At 36.6% G+C, this 27,819-nt stretch overlaps 1 protein-coding gene across 2 annotated transcripts in view; it reads left to right on the forward strand.

Annotated features, from left to right (window-relative positions):
• Window positions 1-348: 348 nt before the first annotated feature.
• The window catches only part of LOC129938395 (patj homolog), a 280,799-nt gene continuing 253,328 nt past the window's right edge, over window positions 349-27,819 (forward strand). The window contains exons 1-2 of one of the 2 annotated variants that reach the window (XM_056045930.1): window positions 349-3,148; window positions 3,200-4,000. In XM_056045930.1, coding sequence (XP_055901905.1) covers window positions 1,567-3,148; window positions 3,200-3,972 — 2,355 coding nt within the window. In that variant the 5' untranslated portion in view covers window positions 349-1,566 and the 3' untranslated portion in view covers window positions 3,973-4,000. Of the gene's footprint in view, window positions 4,001-27,819 lie in introns of both variants that reach the window. The other variant, XM_056045929.1, reaches the window with a different exon arrangement.

Consider the following 27,819-nt stretch of genomic DNA (forward strand, 5'->3'; position numbering starts at 1 on the left):
TGAGGTACATTCATTTAATCCTTTATAAGCGTACAAAACAATACAACATTTTCATTCGAATCGGAAATCCTCCCAAACAACCCTGTCCAACTGTGGTAGAAAGCTTTATTCTTCGAAAGCTTCTCACTCTCTAAGCTCATCGTTTTCGATCTAAGACAAACTCTCTCCTCCAGAATTCGAAATCCTGCGCCCTAAAGTTCCTTCTACGATACATTCCACAAAAATTGCTCCACTTACTACACAACTTCCGTATACAAAATGCCAACAGAGCAACAGACCGCATACCTATCCCAACACCACCTCTCTTCTCAGAGCGTATATTGTCCGCTCCCACTATCCTCTCGTCATCCATCGTCATTGCCCCACATTCACGATAAAAAGCAAGGCAACACAAAAACAAAAAAACTAGCATCATGCACCACAAAACACCTTCCACAATATTTTCGAATGCCACACTGTTTCGAGAAATTCAACCCCGCAAGTGCCAATCGGCCAAGAAAACTCCTGACGTGCGGGTGTATTACGCCAATTTCGCGCGAATTCAAAAATAGCCAAAAGGAAAATAAAAAGCAAAAAAAAGGCAAAAAGAAAAACACCCTCTTCTGATAGTGTACACAAAGTTTTATAGCGAAATAGTGAGTCCAAAAATAAAAAGAAAAATTAAGAAAATCTTCTGCTTCCATAAAAATAATTCAAAAAACGACAAAGTCGCAATCGCCAATCCACCCCTTCAAAGGAAAAGTCAAAATTTTGTACAAATAAATAACAATCAGAGGTTGGAAAAAATGGGAGCAGGAAAATGTAACCAGTGATGGTGTGTTTTTCGATCTCATTTCCCGTCAACCGTCATTCGTTTGCCACCCCTTGCCTTCGGGAAGTGTGTCGTTGTTGTTCTCGTCTTGGTCTTGGTCTTCGTCTTAGTTCACGTCTACGTCCAACAGCCCCATCAACCACCCCCTTTTTGTAATTAGCTCTCCTGCTGTGTGCGCTGCAGTGGAGTTATCGTGTGCTAACGGTTTTTGTTCTTGGCCGAATCTAAAACAGTACCGCCGACTGCGTGCGAGAGTTTTTCGAACGAGTTTTTCTCGTGACCGTAATTTTTCCCTTTGAAGTTTTCTGGTCATTTTATAATTTAATATTTTTGTTTTAAATTATTTATAAAGCGATTCTCGGAAGAGGAAAAAACGGTTTATTGATTTTAGGCACGTCGTTCGTCGTCGTCGTCGTTTGAGGGTGTGCTTCGTGCTTGCCATGGACCATAGGAATTAGGTCTTTCTTGGCAGCAGCTGTTGCCTTCATATAAATACCCCAGAGCTGAATCAGCTAGGAAGTAATAGGAGCTGCATGAAATGTAAATTACGAAATTAACTCCTCTACTGAAAAATCACGGTCCCGCTTTGACATCGGGACAATTGAAGACACATATGTTGATGCAACGAGTAGGCCATACAGAATTAATTCCAAACGCGTCATGACACCACCGCAGTGGGACAGCCAACACGACACCACAGCAGTAGCAGTAGCAGCAGCAACGGGAAGAAAAGAACAACTGTGCGATTTGGCGAAATGGTTCTAAGCACGGAATGGTCACAAGTTGAGGTTATTGATCTCGTTAACGATGGCAATGGTTTGGGTTTTATTTTGGTCGGAGGCCGGAGTACGGGCGTGGTAATTAAGGGGCTAATACCGGGCGGTGTGGCCGAACGTGACGGTCGATTGCAGTGCGGTGATCACGTGCTGCAAATTGGTGAAGTGAATTTGCGTGGTTTTAGTTCCGAGCAAGTAGCAACGGTTCTTCGTCAGACTGGAGCTCAGGTTCGATTGATTGTGGCACGTCCAGTTGAGCCAACGGCCACTGACTACCAAGCATTGGCCAGTCATGCTCCAATTATTCCAACTAAGCTCCTCTCCGACCCGGAAGAACTGTCACGACATTTGTATCAGAATCCGCAGTTTGCTATTGCTGGTGCTTCTGCTGCAGCAAATAATTGCACTGCTGCTGCTGCTGCTAGTGCTGCCGATATAAGCGCATTAAGTATGGTTGGCGGCTTTAAGATGCCAATACCGGACACTGAGTTGGCCGACTTGCCGTTGCCATTGCCGCCAATACCGACGGACTTGCAGCATAACACACGTGCCTGCCTAAAGCATTTGGACATCGTGCCGTTTGCAGCGCCATCAATGTGCCAGAGACAGCAGCTGTCATCGGGGTGCAGCGATACGGATCGCATAGAGACGTTGTTTTCAACGCCTGGAATTGTGACGGTGATCAGTAATGCGTCACCGGTAACACCACTGAGTTTCATCGACTCACCCGAGACCGAGACGTACGAGGTGGAGCTGCGGAAAAACGTTTACGGACTGGGTATCACAGTGGCGGGATATGTGTGCGAAGAGGAGGATCTCTCCGGAATCTTCGTCAAGAGCATCATTGAAGGCAGTGCCGCTGAAATGAGCGGGAAAATTCAAATCAACGATCGCATTGTTGCAGTTGATGGAAAGACTCTGGCTGGTGTAACCAATCACCAGGCCGTGGAACTTCTGCGAAACACCGATATAATTGTGCATTTAACGCTGGAACGATTCCTGCGTGGTAGAAAGTTCGAACACCTTCAAGTCGCCTTAACTGAACTCAAGAGTGATACTCAGTCGCAGATTTCTCTGCCCGCATCACCTTCAATAGCCACACTGTCATGGGTGCCGCCGAAATCCGATGCGGACTCTTTGGCGACAGAGGACTGCCTTTGTGCGCCCGCCATTGATGGCGGTGACATGATGCCATCACGCGACACTGTCGACTCTAACATGTCCTTGGTGTTGGATCGCAGTAGTAGTTGTAGTGATTCACACGATGAGCATGACCTAAATAACGGTGATGGTGAGGCTAAGGGCAGCCAGCCAGTGCCAGTGATTAGCAACGGTAGTGTGACTACGGTAGCGACAACGCCGACAACAGCCCTCTTCAATAAGCAATTGAACGGCAGCAGTAGCGTGAGTGAGAAGATGAACGGAGGCGTCCAGACACCTAGTCCACGTTCGACGCACTCACCTCCGCAAAAAACGACGACGCCCCAATCCGCACAGAATACGCCCACGCCTACTCCCACCGTCGAAAGCGTGGACTCGCTGCAGATTGCAGCCTGGAAAAGTGAGTGTCCTGAGAGCGAAATAATAGTTGCCGAAATAAATAAACTTTCAGGTTTAGGAATCAGCCTCGAGGGAACCGTCGACGTAGAGGGAGGCATCGAAAAACGGCCCCATCACTACATCCGATCGATTCTCGAGGACGGCCCGGTGGGGAAGCAGGGCATTCTGCGACCGGGTGACGAACTGCTGCAGGTTAACGAACACAAGTTGCAGGGCTTGAAGCACATAGAAGTGGTGAAGATTCTGAAAGAATTGCCAACACAAGTGCGTCTAATATGCGCTCGTGGACCAACAGCACCATCTGTGATCAATACATCTCAGAATCCCGAAGCATTCGAGACGAGAAGCCTACTGCCAGGCGGCCATCAATCACTACAGAACCTCCTAACGAAAGCACAGTCAGAGAGTTCGCTGTATACCTCGAGTACGGCAACCCTCACCGATCAGCAACGCTCCAAATCCGTTGAAAATGTATCAGGATTGGCTCTCTGGAGTACAGACGTTACGTACATAGACATCGAAAAGACTGAACGCGGTTTTGGTTTCTCCGTTCTTGACTATCAGGATCCACTGGATGCCGAGGGAACAGTTATTGTAATACGTGGTCTTATACCAGGTGGATCGGCAGAGGCCACCAATGAGATATTCCCTGGCGATCGATTGGTTAGTGTTGCCGATGCAAGTCTACACGGATTGTCGCTGGACGAAGCCGTTGCAATACTCAAGGGAATGCCCAATGGAATTACACGAATTGGAATATGCCGACCACTGTCAACTTCCGATAGCAATATTGCCTCACCAGGCGATGAGTCACCAAGTACGTAGTCTTTAATGGAATATGCTTCTTTTCAATGTGAGTACAAATATTATTTTATAGACGAGTTTTAAATTATGCTCATTAATACATTTTTTGAAAACGTAAAAATAAGAAAATTGTTATGAAAACATCTCTAATCTAAACAGTGTCGATAATCAGATCTTCTAATATTGTCAGATCGGCTGAAGCTCGTATGAGTTATGACATAATTACGAGCATAATGGTTCTTATGTTAAAAGAAAATATTGAACTATTAGAATTTGTTGGAAATGTCAGAAGAAAATAGAAATAATGTGTGCAATGAATTCAAAACCATTTTTTATTAACTAAATTGGAAGTATTCGTTTGCAACTTTGACAAAGTAACCACTTCCACTTCTTACACAAAATTGCTTTATTTTACAATTTTTAGTTTCTGAATAGGAACTATGTTTGAATTCAATAATCAACTGAAAATACATTCCTTTTCATACGAAAATTCTAGCCACTATTGATCTCATGATGGATAGACTATAATTATTATTTGTTATAACTTTATTGCACGGTTCAAAAATTAAAAAAAAAACAACTTAGAGTTGTTCACAAAAATGAGACAAACTTTTAAATTTGCAAGACTAAAATTATTGTAAAATGTTCAGTGAATAATTTCAATCATTCAACGGATTTTTAATTTTTGTCCAAAAACATACGAATTTAAATTTAACCAAATGTTGAAATTCCAGAATACCTGAAATACTTTGATATCTTTTGATTACATTTTTGAGATTAAACGTATCCATTAAAGATGTTTCAAGAACTAACATTTGTATTATTCAATTGATCGATGCGAATTTCAAAACATAATGAAAAGCGTGTTTAAATTGATTTATTTTACTTAAATCAAATTCCAAAAATGACCAAATCACACAAAAATAGATATTTAATCAATCAAATGCATTTTGAAAAGAATAGAATAGAAGGTATTTCTGAGGTAGTGTTAAAAATAGTTTTCTTGTTTTTTGTACCTCTGCTTATTGTTTTTGAATTTTCTTTATCTTCTGGGAAATCATATTCTTGGATAAATTAAAATCTTCAGCACACTTTTAGAAAGTTTTATTAAAATAAAATTTTACTCCCTTATAATTGAACATATAGGTAGTGTCCAGTATGGACTTATTTAAGGAAGTTCAACTTATTCTAATTTAGAATGTTTTTCTTAATTTGCAGTGGATTAAAACGAAAATCTCTTCCAAGTTTATGCTCAATCAAATCTGTCGATTCAGTTAGTCAAAATATATTAATACATTTCCTCATAAGCTTTATGTGTGCACCCTTGCATTGTCTTGGTGGAAAAGAACTTTTTTCTTGGCCAAATGAGGTCGGTTTTTTTCAAATCGTCATTGAATCGGTCCAATAAGTTGGCATAATATTTCCCATTGATTGTTCTTCCCTTTTGAAGGTAGTCAATGTGAATTATCCCGCGTGCATCCCAAAAAACAGTCCCACCTTGGCCTTCTTTGGCGCCGTTTCACCTTTAGAAAACCCACTATTTTGACTGTTGTTTGGTCTCTGGTGTGTTGTGATGGATCCATGTTTCGTCCACGGTTACAAAACGAAGCGAAAACTCCTCCACATTGCGATTAAACAACGCCAAACCGTCCTGTGAAGTTGTTACACGATTGCGTTTGTGGTCGACTGTGAGCAAACGCGGCACCCATCTTGCTGAAAGCTTTCTCAAGCCCGAGTGATCATTCAAAATTGAAAACACTGAGCCTTGCGAGATCCCTACGGCTTCCACAACCTCTGGCACTTTCAATCTTCGGTCAGCTAACACCATATCGTGAATTTTGTCCATTGTTTCGGGTGTAGAGACCTACCATTGAAATCGATGGTGCAGAGTCCCCATAGTATTTATCAAGCTAAGCCTTCGTCTCGGTAATTTTTAGTCGATAAAAATAGATGTCAAACACAAACTAACTGACGCAGCTAGTTCAAATTTTGACAGGAGTCAACTGACAGATGCCTGTTGACGGACTTATTTACCCGCCCTCGTATTAGCCACTCAATCAAATCTACTTCAATGGATGAAATTTGGGTCATTGAAATATAAAAAATATGTACTTATATAAAATCCACTTCAGGAGTTCATCAAGACAGGCATCTTAATATATTGGTATTTATACAGAGTCCAGCAAAATTAACAGACAAATTTTATTGAATTTTTTAAATTGGAACCAGACTTCTTTGTGGTTCCTATAGTAAACTGATTTAAGTTTGGTTGGAGGAAGATCTCAATCATGTGACAGTAGCGATCCGCATTAACTATAACTTTTTGCTCATTTTATTCGAAAAAATACGGACCTAACACACCAAATTCAGCAACAGCACACCAAACTGTCTAAACTAAAAACGGCACGTAGACCTCTTTCTATCTATACCCGGAATACCATTTTACCTAAAAACAGCTTTAAATATAAACGTCTAAAAATACGGGAGGTTTTTTGCCGGACCCTACATTATTATAATAAAAGATCAATCATATCAATTTTGGCTAGTGCCTCAAATATATTGATGACCCCATGTAGACATATTTTTTAAGTTGATGACATATTTTTTAAGTTCCTAGAGCTTATAATTGTCCCGCTTTCAATTAATCAATCAAACTTTATAAACCCTAACAACAACAAATCTTTCGCTCAAGTTTCCACGTTCTCTAGAATTCAGATAGCTTCACAGAATTGTTTAAGTAAAACACTTAAGCCTAGGGTTACATTTTACTCCAAATTATCCTTTTACACTACATTTAAATGCCATCGTAGCCACGGTGAAATCAATTTTAGGATTTATAAAAATGGTACTGATTTCTTTGGAATATACATACATGCTTGCTTTCCTTTTAATTAATAATAATAAATTGGGTGGCACAATAGTCCGTTGAGAACTAGGGCCTAGTGACTTACAACTCTCAACTATTCCTTCGTATGCCGAATCCGAACGGCTAATTTGAGAAAGCACTTTTTCATGACAAGTGTTACTCTTGGAGAATTTGTCAATTCCTCGCAAGAGGCAGTACCAGTAAAAAGAGTTTAGATGGCATAGGCGGGGATCGAACTCAAGACCTCTGGCATGGCAGTCCAACGCACTAACCATCATGCACGGGTACTAACTTTTAACTAACTTGTTAACAAATTTCTCGTCCCAAGAATCGTTTGGTAATGCTTATTTCTAGATTCGTCAATAAGCAACATTTCAGTATATGTTAAAAAATTTCTCGTCCCAAGAATTGTTTGGTAATGCCTATTTCTAGATTCGTCAATAAGCAACATTTCAGTATATGGAGCAAAGAAAATTCTACAGCGAGTTTGGGATTATGTACTATGGATTATGTACCACAATGTTTGCTTGTAATGCATAGTACGTTTGACGAGACAGCATTGCCCTCAGCCCCATACTGCATCGGAGATGTCGAAATGCTACTAGTTTTTCCCGCAGTAATTTATGGCGTGATAATTGAAACCCTTATTGGATTGCTGTCAATAGTGTCAGTATAAGGGACATAACAATAATGCATAGACTTTTCTGCTAGGAGCATTGTACATGCCGCCAGTTAGTATGAGCCTGACTCCCATACTGGCATTGGCGTATCGGCTATAACTATTGTCGACGTTACTATTCTCAGTATGACCAAATTGACTATGCTTACAACTTTTTATCGAATGGAAATCTTCTAAGCCATACAGTATTGCGTTCACACCCGTACAGACATTGTAATATTCGGTATTTCTTTCCGTGTTAGGAACTCATCCCAGCGGATATTTTTGCAACGGACAAGAAGATTTTAAAGTCATATTTGCTGTCAGAAAGGATAGCGAGGATGGTATAGTTACAAAAGACTTCGATACCACTATATTATATTTACTGACTAGTCAAAGATGCAGTGTGGACTTCGGTCGGGTATCTTCTCTGAATCTTTAATTGTCTTTTTGGCTACCTGATTGTACCGGAGTGTTTGAAATGTTATTATTAACAATCAGAGAAGCATTTAAAATACTAAATTCAAACTTAAAGCCAAGACTGCAGCACGGCTATCTGCACCGATAGCCAGGCGGCTATTATGGCTAACAATTCAGCCACAACATCCTCTATGCTTATTTTTATTTGTTTCCAGGTCTTAGCGACATTGATGGAAACGAATGGGCTGATTAGATGGCCCGGCATGGATCGGCTCTTCATAGCTCAGTTGTGGAAAAGGTAATTCCTGAAGGGCAACATTTTCTCAATTTTTCTGACAGAAACCAGCCACAGGTGGAACAGTCTAATGGACAGGAAGATATGGGTTACCTTTAACCAAAACCGTTCTATCAGATTTTTATGTAGACCCAGGCATAATATATAAAGGGTAACTGCAAGATGTTCCGGCCATTGAACGACAGGAGAACATTCAGCTAGATATCCCTTACATAATTCACTGCCGTATCTGCGGAGACCTATGTGAAAGGGAAAATGTGATTTACTTTCTCTGTAAATTCCCTGCCCTGGAGGGGCATTCCTTGAAGATCTTGATGAACTGTCCTAGATACAATTTAAAGACCTAATTTCCTTTCTATAAATGCGACAAAATGACCTAAATCCATTATAAAATTGTATTTCTATTTTTCATTATATAGGTTAAACGATTTAATGGTACCAAAACGTGGCTTTGCAGTGCTAATTGAGTCGCACAGCAAGGGCTGTTTGTGACTGCCATCTCTATCTACTTACCTACCTACTTACCTACCTACGTTATAGTCTTTTCAAGGCGATACACATTAAACATTCCCTAATTAATTTGACCTTAATTTAACTAATTTTACTTTCCGATAGGCTCAAGTTTGAATTCTTTTGTGCCTCGCTCTTGAACTATAACATTTCAAAACACTAAACGTCCAGAGTTCGTTTTAAAATAAAGCTCAATACTCTAAACGAATATAGGAATACTAAAAGTTTGTATCTAAGTCTGAAGTATTCTCCACCGATTATCTCTCCATCAACCGCATTTATTTCTAACTACCTTCCTTTATACCTTCTTTCCAAAATTACACAAATTTATTTTAATTTACAAAGGTTTAAGGTTAAATATATTTATAGACATTTATACACACATTTTTCATTTTAATCCATTATTAAATCAAACCACAAACAAATATTATCCTTGATCTTTAAATGGCCATCACTCTATCTTGGTTAGGTTCATACTCAAATTCCTCTTTAAGTTCAAAATGCAGTTTACAATTTAACAGCATCAGCATCGCACAACGAACGTTGCAACTTGCAACACATTATTATAAACTTCAAAACATCATATATACTCGTTCGAGTACACAATGTAGTTCCGCCACAGTAATATGCTTACTAAGTCTTTTTATAAATTGAACCAAAAATCCACATATTCCATTTTCCCTTATAACAACATCCTTGTGCATTAAATTTTGTTTTGAGCTTGCCCCCATTATATTGGATCAATTCGCAAAAATATATACTGGAAAATCTCAATCCCATTTCCCAGCACCAGCTCAGCGCATCATCCTTTCAATTCTGTCCAAAAGGAAATCGAACGTTCATCCAAAAAAGAAAAATCCTGTACGATAACCCAGAAACGGAAAAAAAGGAAAATCAAAAAATCTAGAATGTCTGCTCCAAAAGTAACTGTGCACTTAAATCGATTACATGACTATCGATTCTCATGCTCGCAGGCTCAGACTCCTCTGTCCCCTCATCATAACATTGACATAGTGCGGTGCGACGGTAACGACGACGACTACGATGACGGTGAAGAAACGGACGGAGGTAGAGGTGCTGCTGCTATTTTGGCAGTGACATTTTTATGTCCTTACGAACAATGCCATTACCTCGTGTGGCTCTGGCTGATGATCCTTCCACCACGATTCGGGTTCGTTAAGGGATGTTAAGAGCTGCTGAGTGTAGCATTTTCCGTTTTTGTTTTTTGATAAATCTCCACCCCAAAAACACATACATTGTTGGCCTAAATGTCCCAAAAAATCATATTTCAGGACAGGCAACGTATAGAAGGTACAACGACGTGTACTGTATGGAAAAATGTGAAACTAAACTCTGGAATACGGTTTATGGAAAAGCACCGGAAAGATAAGAAACACGGAAAACATATCATATATAAGAAACGTGCATTACCACCCCATTCAAAAATTTGCTTTAGTTCGTTCGCCATATACGATACTACCATACGGGTTGAGGCTCGGTTGGCTTTGGGGGTTGTGAAGTTGCAGGATGAAGAATGAAGGAGTAGCGTTGGGATCGGGAAATTTTATCAACCACCATTCTACCCTCGTTATATCATAAGAGCTGTGTTATGTAGTGTTGTGTGCTTATTCAGCAAGCACGAAAATAGAGGCTTTGGCAACAGACATTTTGTTGACAGAACGTAATAGACAAGGTCATATGTAGGGAGTGGAAAGGCTGACGGCTGATGGTTGAGGTGGAAGAGGGCAGGGGCGCGGCACGGCGGCCGCGGCGCAGGCTGGAAAAATAGGTTAAAATATCTCTGACAATAAAGTTCCATAATGTATACAGTAAATGACGTCTAAGGTGGACGACCACGACACGATACCGAAATAGAGCTTCTTGCATCGTCCCCTGCCATGCCTTACCACATCTAACCTATACCTTTAGTATGGCATGGTGGTTTATTTTTGTTGTCTTCAACAACAAATAACAACATTACACAGGGTGTGTGAAAAGGCACTTCCGAATTTTAAGTGATAATAGCTTTTGAAGATTTTATTGTTTATAAATATAAAATATTGAGGTACCCGTTCTTGATGGTTTGTACGTTGGACTGTCATGCCAGAGGTCTTGGGTTCTGTGACTTCTGGCTGTGACTTCTCAAACTTTTTTTGCGGGTACTGCCTCTTGCCAGGAATTGACAAACCCTCCAAAAGTAACTTTTGTCATGAACAGTGTTTCCTCAAATAAACCGTTCGGATTTGGCTTAAAACTGTAGGTCCCCTCCATTCCTGACAACATAACTCGCACTCAGGAATAGTTGGGAGTTGTAAGTCACTGGTCCCTTTTGGACACAGCCTTACTGAATGGAAGGAGCTCTGCTCTGGCTTGTGCCATGACTTCCCGATTGTAAGGGAGTCTCCTATCTACGGTTCTTCACTTGCACTGGTAAATTAGCGGAACAAATAATTTATCTTGTATCAGACCGCATCTATCTTAAATGCTCTGGTAGCATTCCACCAGTGTACACTTTCAAAGAACTCGTCGTTCGGAAGAAGCCCCAAAAAATAAATTGTTGGTCGAAGAAATAGCTTTCGCAATGTGCCCTAGAACGAGTTTTATCACGAAATTGTCAATTCTGTTGATTCGAGCCCCGTCGTAAAGTACCTTGTCGCAATAGTAATGAACTTAGGAAGATGTGGCTGTTCGATGTAAGCCAGTACAAAGTCGTAAATACTGCCGTTCAATTACTCGAAACTTCTCCAAATGGGAAGGGGCAACGTTGAACCACACAAGGCAACTATAAATGATCATCGGCCTTAAAAGGGCCATGTAGCAAATTATCCTCACTCTGGGGTCAAGCCGACTGCTTAAAACAGTCGTTTCGTCAGACCAAAGGTTCCTCTGGCCCTGGTCAGAGCAGCATTTATATGTCTGTCGAAACATAAATACTGATCTAACCAGATACCGAGGTACTTCACTACACTTTTGCACGCTAATGGCTGTCCGTGATGATCATCTTGATCAAATTCTTGCACGTATCAATCGTAGCCATAGCCAATGGAGTCCAGAATAGAATTGTCTCCGACTTCTAGACATTTATTTACAGTTTCCAGTCGCCGGAATATCGCTGAATCTTGTCGAAAGCACGCTAAAAACCTCGAGCTCTCAGGCCGTTCTGTACGCAATTAGATCTTCGACGTACGCAATTGCCTTGGTAAGACTACCTATCAGATCGCTGGTGTAAATGCTGAAGAGAATTGGCGAATTCACAGCCCTCTGTTGAAGACCATTTTTAATTTGGAGTGTTGTAGTAGAAGTTACACTGCCACTTTTGACAATAAACTTTCTACCGTTAAACATTTACAAAAGAATTTCTTAGGTCAAGCCTGTTCAGTTTTAGATAAAAACTTTCTTAACATACGGTTTCGAAGTCCTTATGTAGTATACAGTAATATGCACTAACCATTACTCCACCTGTACACCCTGTACAAAAACTGAAACGAACATTTAACATACTAGAGCTTGACACACACGATTATTAGGGAGGATTTTTGACTTTTGTTATATGAATGTGTCCTTGACAGTTGGACTTTAATTACCTATCTAATTAATAGACAATCTTTCAAAAGGTATACTTTTGTTTCGTATCTGTAGACCTCCCTCTGTGAAGTTTGGATCACGGACATAAGACATAACCGACACGACACGCCAACCAACAACGACGACGACGCAATACCACATTGTCATTGTCAGGTTGTGGAATGATGTTAAAGGTGAGCTTTGGAAATGTTTTGTGCATTATTCAAGATTACATACCATTACCATTAATCTTTGAATTAGTCATTTATACTCGTAGTACATTATTATGAAGATTAGGTTTAGACTCTAGGATGGGCACTTGGACAGGGCTCGATGGAGGTATGTTTTAGGTGTTTGTATGTTTATTTGGTTAAACTTTGCGTGATAAAACTTCTAGATTCAAAATAATGGTTGAATGCTTCCATTAAAATTCAATTCGACAATGCGGACGTGTCATTATTATGTGCAGGTACCTTTACATATGAAACTTGAATTTTGAAAACACTACTTTTTCATATCATCAGAATGACTATTTGGGCAATAATCTGAGTCATCGTTGGGTTCTTCGTGTTGTGTAGGTTATATCTTCTGGAATGAAAGTTTTGAATTTTCATCTAAAATTTGTAAAAGAATTTTATTGTGTAAATATATAAGGTTATCTAATAAAAGGTTTCATTTTGATTTAAAAAACGAGTATTTTTAAAGATTCACTTACACTGAATATTAAAAATGGAAAACTAATTCAGGCAAATGAGCCTTACAGCTATGGTTGCAGCACATTTGCATATCCCCCAGCTGGAGATGTGCGAATGTCCTTAATGACTTTAAGAGTTCATCTTTAAGGTCTATCTATTTGTCACCAGGAGTCATTAAATCTGCCAACCTTGATTGTCTACCGATCTGCCTTCAAGAGTGCTAAAAATTACTTACTTACTTACTTAAAGCGGCGCTACAGTCCGGGCGGACCTGGGCCAACCAACATAAGTCTCCAGCCAGCTCGGTATTTAGCCGTCTCCAGTCTCGCACGCCAAGTTGGTTGAGGTCTTAACCCACCTGAGTTGCAGTCTTCCTCTACTGCGCCATCCCTCGGAATTGGATTCGAAGACCTTCCGGGCTGGAGCGTTGATGTTCATTCGCTCTACATGACCTAGCCATTTAAGCTGTTAGACTTTAATTCTGCTAACTAGGTCAGCGTCGCTGTACAGCCCGTACAGTTCGTCGTTATATCTTCTCCTAAATTCTTCATCTATGCGTACGGGACCAAAAATCACCCGAAGAATTTTTCTCTCGAAGCATCCTAAGACGCTCTCATCTTTCTTTGACAGGTTCCAGGCCTTAGCACCATAAATGAGAACCGGAATAATGAGTGTCTTACAGATGGTGATTTTAGATGCTCGAGAGAGGACTTTACTTCTCAATTCCCTTCTAAGTCCAAAGAAGCAGCGATTTGCAAGAGTTATTCTTCGTTTGATTTCAGCGCTGTTGTCGTTGTCTGTGTTTATAGCGGTGCCTAGATTGACAAAGTTCTTAACTACCTCAATATTACAGCTGTACATGGTGACGTTTTGTTCAAGACGTCGTTGTTCAATGTCCTTTTTTGATGACAACATATACTTGGTCTTGCCCTCATTGACCACCAAACCCACCTTCTTCGCTTCCGTCGCAATACTCAAAAGGATCACGCTTTGATCTTCCAATTATATCAATATCATCTGCGTATCCGAGTAATTGGATGGACCTTTGGAAGATGCCTCTAGGGTTGACGGTTGAGTTTTGAACAATTCTTTCCAGAACGATGTTGAACAAGTCGCATGACAGTGCATCGCCTTGTCTAAAACCTTTTTTGACATCAAATGCATCGGTGAGATCTTTTCCGACCTTGATAAAGCAGCGTGCATTCTCCATCGTCATTCTGCACAAACGGATAAGTTTGACAGGGGTGCCAAAACTAGACATTTCTCTAAAGAGCTCTTCCCTATAGATGCCGTCATACGCGGCTTTAAAATCGATAAAGAGATGGTGGGTATCGATTTGAAGCTCCTAGGTTTTTGCAAAATCTGCCGTAGTGTGAATATTTGGTCGATTGTGGAGTTTTCTGGTTTGAAGCCACACTGATAAGGACCTATCAGGTTGTTGACGAACGGCTTCAGATGTTCACATAATATGCAAAGTTAAGGAGACTGATGCCTCTGAAGTTGGCGCAATTAGAGCGTTGGGGTGGAGTAAAAGGAGTTTGGGGTTATAGGTGCTAATGTTGAAATTAAATGAAATTGGAATAGAATTGAACATCACCAACCGAAGTATACGGGTCAGTGTTTCTTTAGGGCTATATTAGGTGTGGTGAGTTGGTGAAAAAAAGAATAATTTTAATTTTCAGCAATTCTTCTACGTTCCTATAATAAGTTGAGGTTAAACAGATGGAGGCTGTCACGATAAGGGGGTAAGAAATTCGTTGGATGCCTTCTATTCTTGATATGTGTACAGGGTGTCTGGTGGCAGATTTATGTTTTTAATCCGATTATTTCAAAAAGTACGGTGCGGGGAGGGGCTTTTGTGTCATTGGAATCAGTGACCGTGCGGATTTCTCAATCACAATGTCATACTGGTCAATGGAGAATCGCGCGTTCACCGTCGAGCCGTTGTTCAAGTGAAACGACTCGTACATAAGGTGCGTTGACAGTTTTGTTCACACTTCGGCTATGAACACTCCACTGTCAGGACCCAGTTGATCTTTAAGGACTACCGAAAACATTGAAGTCGTTAAATACAATTCATGTTAAATTCAACCACTTTCGATACGGAAAAGGGCGGTCTCACTGGGACTTCCAAGAGCGATTATTTAGAAAATTTTAAAAAATTCTTTAAAGTTCCATGCATTTAAAATTCAAATAATTACAAACTCAAAGAAAGTGATTTTGGTTTTTGTAAAACGATGTTGGAAAGTTTTCGTACTGTGAAAACAATTTTTTGGGGCGATGTGGCTTATTTTCATTTGAACGGGTACGTAATTAAACCAAACTGCCGTTACTTGGCTCCAAGAATCCATAACCCTCGGCTGCAACTGAAACACCAAAAGCCATTGCATTGTCAAAGGGTAAGTTTTCGGTGCGCCTTATCCACGCATGGGATGATTGGACCATTTTTTTTCGATAATACTCGGGGCTCAATAGTGACAATTACCGACGCATGATAACGAATATCTTTTTGGAGAACCTTCAATCTCGTCAATCGTTTTTATAGCACACGTGGTTCCAATAGGATGGTGCGACAGCACACATGATTCGATGAATTTGCTTGGGGAAACTTACCCTCAAAAGCTTATCAGCCGTTTTGGGGACTAATGTGGCCACTGATGTCCACCAACTTAAACCTAATGAAAGAGAGAGTTTACAGCAACAATCATTGAACTTTGGAGAACCTAAAAGAAAACATTCGTCGAGAAATCAGCGTAACTTGAGCGTGTGGTGCGTAACTTGAGGCTGTTTTTTGAACAGTGTGTTCATCTCCAGTAGTACCCGTGGCATGATGGTTAGTGCGTTGGACTGTCATGCAAGGGGTCTTGGGTTCAATCCCTGCCTGTGCCACCTTAATTTAAAAAAAATTAATTTTCGCGGGTACTGCCTCTTGCGAGGAATTGACAAATCCTTCAAGAGTAATTCTTGTCATGAAAAAGTGCTTTCTCAAATTAGCCGTTCGGATTCGGCCTTAAATTGTAGGTCCCTTCCATTCCTGACAACAGTACTCGCACACAGGAATGGTTGAGAGTTGTAAGTCACTAGGCCCTGGTTCACAACGGACTGTTGCGCCACCCCATTTGATTTGATTTTTTGTTCATCTCCACGGAAGAAATTTGGATGTCTGGCGTTTAGTGTTTCACGGTGACATAAAAGGCCAAATTCCCTTATGTTTTCTATTCTGAAAATGTCAATTCCTCTAAGCAATTTTTGTTACACCAGTTTTCCGAAACTATCGAGATCTGTTTGGAAGAAAGATATGTCTTCATGAGTTGCAGTCATTTTGAAAAATTTCGTATCATCAGCATGATGAGATATTTGACAATGTTGAACTAAAATATCAATGTCGTTAATTTTAAGGATAAAGAAGAGAGGGCCTAGATAACTACCTTGGGGGACACCAGATGTATTGTCCTTTTTTCGCGAAAATATGAACCTTTATTGGAAAAAAGCTTACACAGGTATAATCCATCGCTGGCTACTAACCCAAAATCGATCCACTTTTTAGCTTCTTTGTAAGATCGGAAGAGTTGGTCAGCCAGGTCGTGAGCAATAAATCCAAACAATGATTATCAGTTTAAGTAATGTCTGAAAAATAACGTTTAGAAGTACACTTTCACCACTTTTTCAATGTGGGATTAAGCGTTGTCATGCTGCAAAACCACTTCATCGTGCTCTTGATGTATAGCAGGCGTTTATCTATTTATTCCAGATCAAACTTGAGCTTTCCACACACTAATGTCTCCACTTCTGCATCTTCGAAAACTATATCTCTTCCGCCACCATGCCGTTCTTTAGCGTTAAGGTCAACATTCTTGAAGCGTTGAAACCATTTTCGATACGTTCTATTAATAATACCTTCCTCAACAAACATATTTCAGAGCTTTCGATGAGAATCAGCCAAAGTTCCCTTAAAATACAAACAAAACAAGTAGAACCTTCCGCAAATGGCTAGAATTACATGTTCAAATCGATGAATATTAGACTGGGCTTATGTCGAAGAAGGTTCAAGCTGACTGACTCGTAATTCGACTTCGACCGCTATTTCCACTGTCGTCACCTATCGGAATACCGAGGGAACAAAGTTGTACACCTTATATATTGCAGAATATCAAATGTTTGACAATGGTGACGGACAAAAATAACTTAAAATAAAATATGTGGGTTTATTTTATCGGCTCTAAATTAAGAAATTTATGAAATGCAAAACCTTACAATAAAGATAATCATACGGCTAAAAGAAGTTAAAAAAAAAGGAAAACAAAAAACGTTAAGGCCCATCTTAAGCTTTTTTATTTTATGTAGGTACATACGAATAAATTTTCACCACAAAAGTTTATTGTTTATGTATCTCCTAAACACACGAATAACTTTCAAAAACTCACTGAAAAAAACTTAAACTATTAACTATTTGGTACATTGATTCCAACACTTTATTGGAATTTCATTAATTTCCTTTTTAAAACTCATAAAACGACAAAACTTCTTCCTTCCCATCGAAATATAAAAGATAAATCGATCAACTTTCTCTCCTTTTCCTATTTTTTTCTTCATCTTGTATCCTGAAGACAAGAACAAAAACAAAAACAAAAACGTAAACTCTTATAAAATAGTCATTTAATTTGAAGAGACAGAGAGTCCTTTGCTGTAATGTGCCATTTTAGAGGGCGCGGTTCCTTTCGGTTATAGGTTTGGTCCTTGGTTAAGTTAAGGATTCGTCTACGAAAACATTTTCACATGCACATAAATACTAAACGAAATATCTTAACTATCTTCGATTTCACCCCATTTTATGGCTATCATCGTTGTTTTGGAATAAGGTTATAGTAGAGGGTGGAGGGTGGCATGGCGGAAGCCTTCAATCGATCCTGCTCTGCAAACAACAAATCTCTACACCATAGCAAAACATATGCGCATACATTAAGGCTCGGCTCCTGGTCCTATCCTTTATTTTTATTTTTGATAAGAAAACAAAAGCAAAAAAAAAGAATTTTCAAAGCGGAACCCCCAGGGCACAGAAGCACAGCAAAACTACCGAACCATGCTACTCCTTGGAGTTTATATTCATTTTGAACAAAACAACACCAAAAAGAAAAAAGAATTGAAATCCTCAAAGTAGGTACACTCGTTACGTACTTCCTCTACGACGATGAGGAGGACGACGAGGACGAAACCCAAAACCAGGCATAGTCCTTCCCATTTTACCAACACCCACTATGAGAACCACCTTAGGGATCCTTGCAAGCAATGTGCCTCAAGCAAGGAGAAGCAATAAAATTTTATTTCTCTCAACTAAGCCACACATACGGCTCGGTAACGGTAACGTTAACGGAGGCGGCAGCGGGTGGTAGGCGGATAGCGGGCGTCAGCGGTAGTAGAATAGCGCATATAGCATCAGCATCAGCAGCAGCAGTGACTTCCTAAAGCGTTTTGTTGACGCTGTTTCCGGTGTTTCATTTTATTTTCGTTTTTTTAAACCTCGTTGGAAGGAATACGTAATTTGTTTTGTTTCAATTTTTTTTTCGTTTTTTGAAACGTGTGCCTTTTTTTCTGCCTGGCTGTATCAATGGAATCAAATTATCGTTTAATCATAAAAGCAATAAACTCAACAGTTTAATTTTTCATTTCAGCCAGCTAATTGTTTGAAAGTGATGTGCATGCTGATAGACGTATAATTATATTCAATGGCGTAAAATTTATTTTTCTGCGTACTCATCAACTTTTATAGATAGCTACATTATTTTATAAATCTGAACTTCAAGTTAATTTGATAGAACAATGAAAAAATGTATCTGAGAATGGAAAAAATATAAAATTCAAAAAAAACCAGGAAAATTGTTAAATGTTCTCTTTTGAATTTTGATATTTTTGCAATTTTCCCAAGGCTCATTTCCACTCTGATGATGAGCTTATAGATCCATTCACTGCGGATGGATATTACGATAATTAATAAATTAATGATGAGTACATTGAACGTGTGTATGAAATATTCAAATTAATTTGTTTTTTGAATAATTGCAATTAAATTAAGCAACGTAAGGGTGAAATATAAAATAAATAAAGCGAATTTTATGGGTTAATTGAGCTACAGAATGGTGCTACAAACGACGCGAAGCGCAGCACGTACGGAAGGCAATAATAGACATTAGGCAATATTTTGAAATATGACCTTGTGGTCCTTCCACATTTTGGGAACATTTGGCAAATTAAACTCTTTTCCAAGGTAAAATTTTACTTTTAAAACAATACCTTAAGTTATTTATAACAATGGCGAAGTAAATTGTATGCTTATCTTTATGTAAAATATTTCAAGTGAATTAATGTTATGTAAAATGTTTGTTCACGAAAACTATGAATTTATACAAACCTAATTTACAGTTTGGAACATGAAAATTCTTAATGAGAAAATCGTTGCATTGAAAATGCGATTCTTATTAAATTTGTAGGTCCAACAAGTGATTAAAGTTATTCGTGATTTGTGTAATTTTTTTTTAATTCGTGTGATTTTCAATTTTCGCACCCTTTATATTAATATTTCAAAATAAATGTTTGTACATTTTTCAATGATTTTGGTTTTCGAGCAATGCGAATAAAATTTTAAAAAAATCTCAATTTTTTAGAATTTGCACAGCAGAGTAATAGTACTTCAGACGTAAGATAAGACCATAATGTCCTTCAAAAATCCACAATTCCATTTAAAACTACATGTTAACTGCCCAGCTAAGTTCTGGACCTTCTTTAGACCCTCCAAATTCGCAATAAAACAAAACTGTAACAGACAGACTCAATGAATCACTGACAGTTGGATTCACCTTTCACACTGACTGCAATAAATACTTGAAAGCCAACACTTGGTGTATTGTAATGTCATTTGAAACGTAACTTAATTCAGTCAATATAATACAAATATCTTTCATTTCAATGGGTCATGTGTTTTCTTTTTATTTGGTCCTTCGAGCCGGATTTCCCATGTTCGGGACAGACAATAGACTAATGCTGGACGGATAATGTAACCAATGTAAGTTGCTGGTTCATGAGGGGTTAATTACTAGCTCGAGAATAATAATGAGACATATTTTGGGACTGAAATATTCATAAATTGTATAGGGTGCTTTTTATATTTGAAAGTATCGTCTAAGAACCTAGAACCTACTAACGTCATGAAAATATCGGATCTTACATTCAAACTACCAACTGAATCTAAAAGCTTATCCTGAAATATTATTATTTCGTGGCATAGAGCTTCTAGTTCAAATTGTAGTTTTGAATTTCGATCTTCGCCACCCAACAACTCTATATAAGTTTTGGACATTGCGCGCCGCACAGTGGTTCCTCTTGTATGAAAAGAGTGGTTAAAATTGTTTATTATGATTTTAATAAGTTTTTATTATTATTAATGTTATTAAATCTTTTTTTCATTTAAACATTCATCACTTAAATAAGTTTTAGTTTAGCTAAAACAAAACAGGGGTTTTACAGCAATAAGTTTAACATTTCTTTCGGTAGGTTTGATTTTTAAGTTTTATCCAGAACACGAGCGCTTGAAAGAAGTGGTTCTGACGATAATAAATGTCTATGGAACAAATCAGTATTTATGGCAACTCTTGAGGTTTCTTCGTATTTTGTTTCCCCTAAAAGCTTTTACGATTTGACAGCCACGACAGAGGACTTTATGTACAGAATCTGGCAAAGAATACCATGGGTATTCCCTTCCAATTTCTTTGGCTGTTTGTAAGGTAGATTTAAAAGCATCGGTATTTACAGAGAAACAACAGGCGAAAATTTTTAAAACAACTGCATATCTCTCTTAAACCGATTTCTTAATGCCAGTTATGTCGGAAGTAAAAGCATAATTGGAGAAAAACCTCCGTACCGTTTTTCCATAATTCAAGTTGCTTAGTCTTATCAACTATAAGACCTCTTTTTTCTCTGAACTTTTTCTGGATTCTTTTCTATTGATTTCCATTAAGAGCCTTTTCAGTTTTATTAATTCACCACTAAACTTTCTGCATCCCTTTGCAATGAACTTTCGACATCGTTTATTTCAATAGGTTTTGCTCCAAAAATGAAGCAACTTGTTGTGAAGAGTTATGAGTCAAAGCTTTATAGCTTTTCCCATTGACCATTGTTAACTTAAGGTCATGTTTAACCAATTTAGTTAGATCAGAGGCATGATCAATAGTGTTTAACAATGTTTTTATCTGATCTTGGATGTATTTTTGCTCCTCTCTAATCTATTCTTTATTATCCATTTTAAGCTGAAAACGCACAGGTCTGCTGTATTTAAGGACATCAAAATTATCTTGCTTAAGAAGTTAAAGAGGGACATAAAGATAAAATGTTATAACATGTCATTGTCACTTTATTCACGCGATGTTCGTTGTTTGTATTTCGATTGTCCGATACTGCCATCAAAACACCATTTTTCAAGATAATCTCCTATAATTTTTACTTGCGACATATAGGAACTATATGGCAAGTTTTGCATTCGTGCAAAATTTCGAACTCGAGATTTTAATCAAACATGATATTACGATGGTAGACAAGTCGAAAAAAGTGGGTCCCGCGATTCCGTCCGGTCGGTTTTGTCTGTCTGTCCACGCTCCTACAGCCTAAACCACTGGGTCGATTGAGTTCAAACTTGGAAGTTAAGGTTTTCAGCAGATTCGCGTTAGGCGTTTTTTTCATTTTTTTTTTTAAGATCAAAACTAACAGTGGCCACCATACAATATTTTTGGGCAAAAAACGAAAATTCGAATTTTCTCAAAAACAAACCGATAGATTTTCTTTAAATTTTCTCTAAAATTTTATTTTTTAACTTGCCTTCTTTTAATAAGAAAAACAAATTTTTGTATTGCTCAGGAAAGGTACCGCTCATAGAACCGTTATTTTGTTTTTTAATTTTCTCAGTAATTTATAAACCGATTTCAATAATTTTTTTTCTGAATAAGCTCTTATATTGCTTTAACAATATTTGATTATCAAAAGTGCAATTTTTTATTGTTTGGATTTTTAAAAAAATATTGAATTTTATTTTTTCAAAATTCGATATCTCAAAAACGTTTCAACATTTTTTTACGAAATTCAAACGTATAGCGTATATTAACAATCTCTAAGCAACTGCGTACCAAAAATATTTTTAGAACAAAATTGAAAAATTTTATGTATAAAAAATTAATTTAAAAAAAAACCGCTCTAACGATTTTCATACAAAAAATTTGAAAAATAAAATGTTTTTTTATTTATAAAATGGCATTTAAATTTTTGAAGACAAACTTATTTTTCGGGCGAAATTTTGAATATTAAAATAATTTTTTTTTTAATATTTTAACTGTGCATGATCCCGAAAGAGCGCATTATTTTGACAAAATTGTAATTACATTCCTAGCTTTTATCTAAATTAGTGCGTTTTGTACATATTTATGTATTTTTATAGCTAAAATTATTGTAAATACCAACGATATGGCCGCCCATGTAGCGCAATTGTATCGGATATGATATATTTAATCAAAAATCTATTTTAAAATGTCTATCAAGAAGTAATATCTTGGTAACTTTGTATATGTGATTTTAAAATATTATTTTTTACGAATAAGGTTGTTTCACAAATGATTTACTTGCCTACGCCTATATAAAAGAATAAATACTTAGTACAAGTTAAAGAAACGGACCAGAAAGAGTACATATATGTATTTTCTATTAGAATCACTTTTTCAACGTATATACACATTATACCTATTTATAAAGGTATTACGTACAACTTCTACAACTACTGCTTACGTGTCACTTCATAACTAAAATCCAAAACGCTCAAAAGCCTGACCTTAAACAACACATGAATAGCAATTTCTTGTACCTGTACGTATGCTTGTTATTTTTTTAAACTTTAACAAAATAAATAAACTGAACGTAAAAACTCCATGTTAGCGCTGAAAACTTATAGTAAAGAAGGAATGTAGTATGTACCTTTTAGCTACCAATAACATTCCTTCATTATAATCATAAACATGTCCTTATCTATCTATCTGCATAAAGCTAAGCACGCCAAGTGAACTATTCTATGGTCGTTTTAGACATCTACCTGCTACCTAAATACACAACCAATAGGCGATCGACTTACAATTTAAACATTCATGGTCTGCCTCTTTCTTATCTTATTTATTTTCCATCCTGATTCTTCTAATATGAAATTACAATAAAGCTCTTTCTGAAGGAAAAAAGCTTTGAATCGCATCGTAGCCTTATACATAATACAAACCATTTTTCATATACAAAGATCGTACCGAAGTAAAATCAGACTTAAGAATGTAAATAAAAACAAATATCGGAAAAGATCCTAAACAGCTGACGTAAGAATGCAAAAGTTTGTTTCATCCCCTTATTAGATACAATATTAAGCCATTTTGTTTTTTATATAAAGTGCATTGATATAAATAAAACAAAAACAAATTCATCAACCTTCATATGGAAGCTCTTTATGTGAAAATATATACAAGGATAGACTCAAGTAGAATGAAGGAAATTGTGTAGACTTTTTGGGTCGAAAATTAATTATCTCCCCTATTCTGCTGGCTGCTTATGGGAATGTAAATAATATTTTTCTCGCGCTCCCACTGAATTTCTCTACTTTCGATACTAACGCCACGCCAACGACTCTGCATCTGGTCGCCCTAAAAGTTTCTGCTCATAAGAGTACTATGGTTTTCATTATGTACAATTGTACATAATGGCACTTATATCTTTGAAGACAAACTTAATTTACAGGTATATTTTTAAATCTTATATAAGTACTTTTTTAAACATACTCTTAGCATACAGGAGCAAGTTCGTGCGACCCAGTCGTGCATTTTATTTTTTTTTTAAAGTGATTCGATAATTCGTATAGTCGTATGGTTTAAAAGACCTTGAAAAAAAGAGTTACCTTTGCAGATAAATCACTTACCGTAATAATTAATGGATCCTAAAAGCATTTTTGTTTCGCTTTAAGAACACTCGCATACAAATTGAAAAAATGCATATCCTAGATCGTTTACTACACTCCTTATTACTTGATATTACATTTTAAGAACAAGGAAGTTCCTAACTCAGAGTATATGCTGCGATCTGCTTATGTTATGCTTGTAATACTTCTACGGTTTGTTCTTGAATAGCATTCTAAGGAAGGTTTCGTAGGCATGCCTGTTCTACTTGTAGAAGAGTTTTTATTCAAAAAAATTACAAATTTCTGTCGTCATAATCCAATTTTTGTTTTTTTGTTAACAAACAATAATAAAATAATCTTTTCCAAAAAACGGACACCAGCAAAGACCAAAAAGAGTCAAATTAACCTCTCACAATCAATCAACTTCAAATCCAATAAATTATTATAAATGGATTAGGATATTAAGAATGCCATTTTTTTCGCCACTCACACGCACTATACTTTTATTTATTAAGTCCAAAAAAGGAAAAACAATTCCAAAGGACTAAAGAATTTGGTTAAGTGTGTTGTGTGATTTTTCAAAAGATTTCTTGTATAAGTGTCAATCAATCAATAAGTTGCCTTTTGGTATCCTTTTCTATTCTTTATGCAACATTCAACGAAATTCATTAATCCTTCCTATAGTCAAGTTGTATCGTTTTGTAATGGTACCTCTTATAAAAGTTCATTCTATTCATAGATATAGATAGATATAAAAATATGAACATTCATCTATCTTAATCTGAAAGGATTTACTGTACTATCCTTATACGATATACAAAATATTCATTACTCCAACACAGCCAATGGTTATTTTGGAATTTAATTTTAAAATTGAAATAACCTTTTTCTTTTACCCATTTTTGCAAAAAACCATCTCAAACTCAGCAATCATTCAATTAATCCTTGGGACTTGACTCCAATCAATAATATTTTTTATATACATTTACTTCAATGTATATAGATACTCGTATATAGTTAGTATACTGGTATCTATAGGAAAGAGAAATTCACAAAAAAGAAAAAAAAAGAATCTGTAAAACTTTCTGATTGAATTTAAATTGATTTGACACTCTTGGACAGAGATAGATATGCCATTCTGCCACAAATCAAATTTCCGCTAGATTTGTCTAAAAGTTTAGATTGACAACTTTTATGTTTGTATATACAGATATAAATATCGAATTTTAAAATGTTTTCATTCGATATAAAATGAACATTGAACATAGTGTTCAACACTTCATAACAAAAGAGTATTTAAAAATTGTGCTCATAGTTTTAAAATTAGATTACGAAAGAGACTTTTGAATTAATTTATCAATTGGCTTTTGGTCAAATGGAATTTTGAAATATGGAAAACGAATTGTGATCAATAAAGTCTCATGCAAAATTCACAACTGTTTAAAATCTTCTTACAATTTAAAGTTTCTAATCTAAAATTCGCACAAATCCAATATCTGATGATTCGATATTCCTTATTCTATGTTTTGCAAGTAAAGGGTGTGTTCAAAATTAATGAATTGTGTTTCATGAATTGGACGAAAACCATTCCAGTTGTTATTTTTCGCAGTATTTTTAGGTTATAAATGAATTTTCATTTACATTATGGATTTTTGATAGTATGATTTACTTATTTATTATTTACATTTTTTAAATATTACCTAAAATAAATATTTTCCAAACTATTAAGAAACAATTTTTAATGTTTCCTTCGGTGAAAGAAAGAAATTGTGTTTTTTTTTTTGAAAAATAATCTAAGCTCCAACTCAGGCTAAAGTTAAGCATTTAAAAAATTCAGTAGATGTTTTTTTCTTACAACAATCAAACAAATATTTGGTAAACCGGAACTATATCTCACAATAGAATTAAAAATAAAAAGATGCTGGGATGCGACCCACACTGATAACTTCCCACCCCTTCTGTCGATTTGTCTTGCTTAAAATTTTGTAGGTTTTCGGGTTTTGTTAAAAAAGTTGTTAGTTGAATTATTCTTAGAAATTTTTAAATTACCAACAATATTTTTCATATAAAGAAACAGTTTAGTTTGAAAATCTAGTTTTGTTAAATGGATTTGTACTCAAAAACAAATCGTTGACCAATTTTAAAAGCATTTTTTAAATTTTTACAAATTGGATGAATGAAACTACTGTAAGAGATATCTACAACCGACCATCAATTTTTACCAAATTTGCGTACTATTTCTTGTAGATTTTATTTTTTTATGAAAAAATGGACTGTATAAATAGCTAAATGTAGTTTAAAGCCCATATCTTAAAGTTTTGAATAGATATTTGAGTCGAAAATGAATTTTTACCAACTCTTATTAATTTTTTTGTTTAGTTTTTTATATTTTCAAAAAAAAAAATGTCGATTTGATTTTTCTCAAAATTTTTCAGAATGTTGAAAATAAAATTTCTTATAAGTTAAAATTAGTTGAAAGCCATAATCTTAAATTTTTGAAAAGATATTTGAGTCGATATTCAATTTTTACCAACTTTGAGTAATGTTTTTTTTTATTTTTCATTAAAAAAACTTTATTTTTCATTACACAAAATTGTTTTGGAGATTAAATCATTTTGTATCCGTAAAATTTTCGAGGTGACAATTTTTTTTCAGTTTGTTTTGATTTATAGAAAAAACCATTAATTGTGTTGTAAATATTTCCACCCTTATATCGACCCGATAGACTGACTATAATTACGATTATCTTTAAACGCGATCGAACGCGAATTAAATTATTTAAGATCACGCAAAATCAAAATTGCACACCGCTGATGTGCCGCGAAACTTATTTGACACTTTCCGAGAAACGTCAGTCGATATGACAAACAGGTGAAAGAATTCACCACAGGTAGCAATAAAATTATTGCCAGCACGGTATCTCAGCTAAAGGGGGGGTTTCGATTAGGTGAATATTTTATTAATCGAGTTGATCTATAAAATTGATATCAAAATGATATTGAAATACGAAGTCGTGAATTTCACCAAGTCATATTACTATGGGCGCCAGGAAATTTTTTAATGGAAGTTTACTATTATTTTCCAGATGTTACTTAAGTTATGTTTTATTGCCTGGAAAACCTTGGCCGAAGCCGGGAATGGTGGCATCATTGGACCGTACTTCTTCAAAGGTGATGCGAATCGTAACGTAACTGTGAATTGAATGGTGAGCGCTACCGTGAAACGATATCTAACTTTTTTTTTGCCCAAAATGCAAGAGCTTGACTTGAATGACATGTGGTTTCAACAAGACAGTGCCACATGTCGCACAGCACGCGCAACAATGGACTTTTTGAGAAGCGAATTCGGTGAACATTTTATTTCACGTTCGGGGCCGGTCAATAGGCCGCCTAGATTTTGCGATTTGACGTCTTTAGACTATTTCTTGTGGTGCTATGTTAAAGCTGATGTCTATACAGACAAGCCCATTGGAAGACAACATTGAAGCATTGTGTCTTGTGCCAAAATTGAACTAAGCGGATGGACCATTTGAGGCACAGCACAGTGGACCGATCCATACATGCTAGACGTACAAAATTCTTTCTCTTGGTTAAATGATTTTATTTGACAATACAAGCATTTTTTTTACTAAATGAGGTGGGGGTCTATCTCCCCCCGTTAGGCGGGAAGGGAAATTTTCTAAAATATGACAAAAAATTTAAAAAAAAATGTATTAAAAAACAACGGAAACACCTACAGTTATGAATGATACTTTTTTTAAAAGCCAAAATTCGACACATAATTCTAATTTTTAAATCAAGTTATTTCAATCAATGGTTTTTGAGATAATCGATTTCAAAGTCAAAATTTGTGAAAAAAAAGTTTGAAGAAACACATTGAATTTTATTTCTAAATCATGAT

The sequence above is a fragment of the Eupeodes corollae genome, chromosome 1, assembly GCF_945859685.1.
Source record: "Eupeodes corollae chromosome 1, idEupCoro1.1, whole genome shotgun sequence".
In the NCBI taxonomy this organism is placed as follows: Eukaryota; Metazoa; Arthropoda; class Insecta; order Diptera; family Syrphidae; genus Eupeodes; species Eupeodes corollae.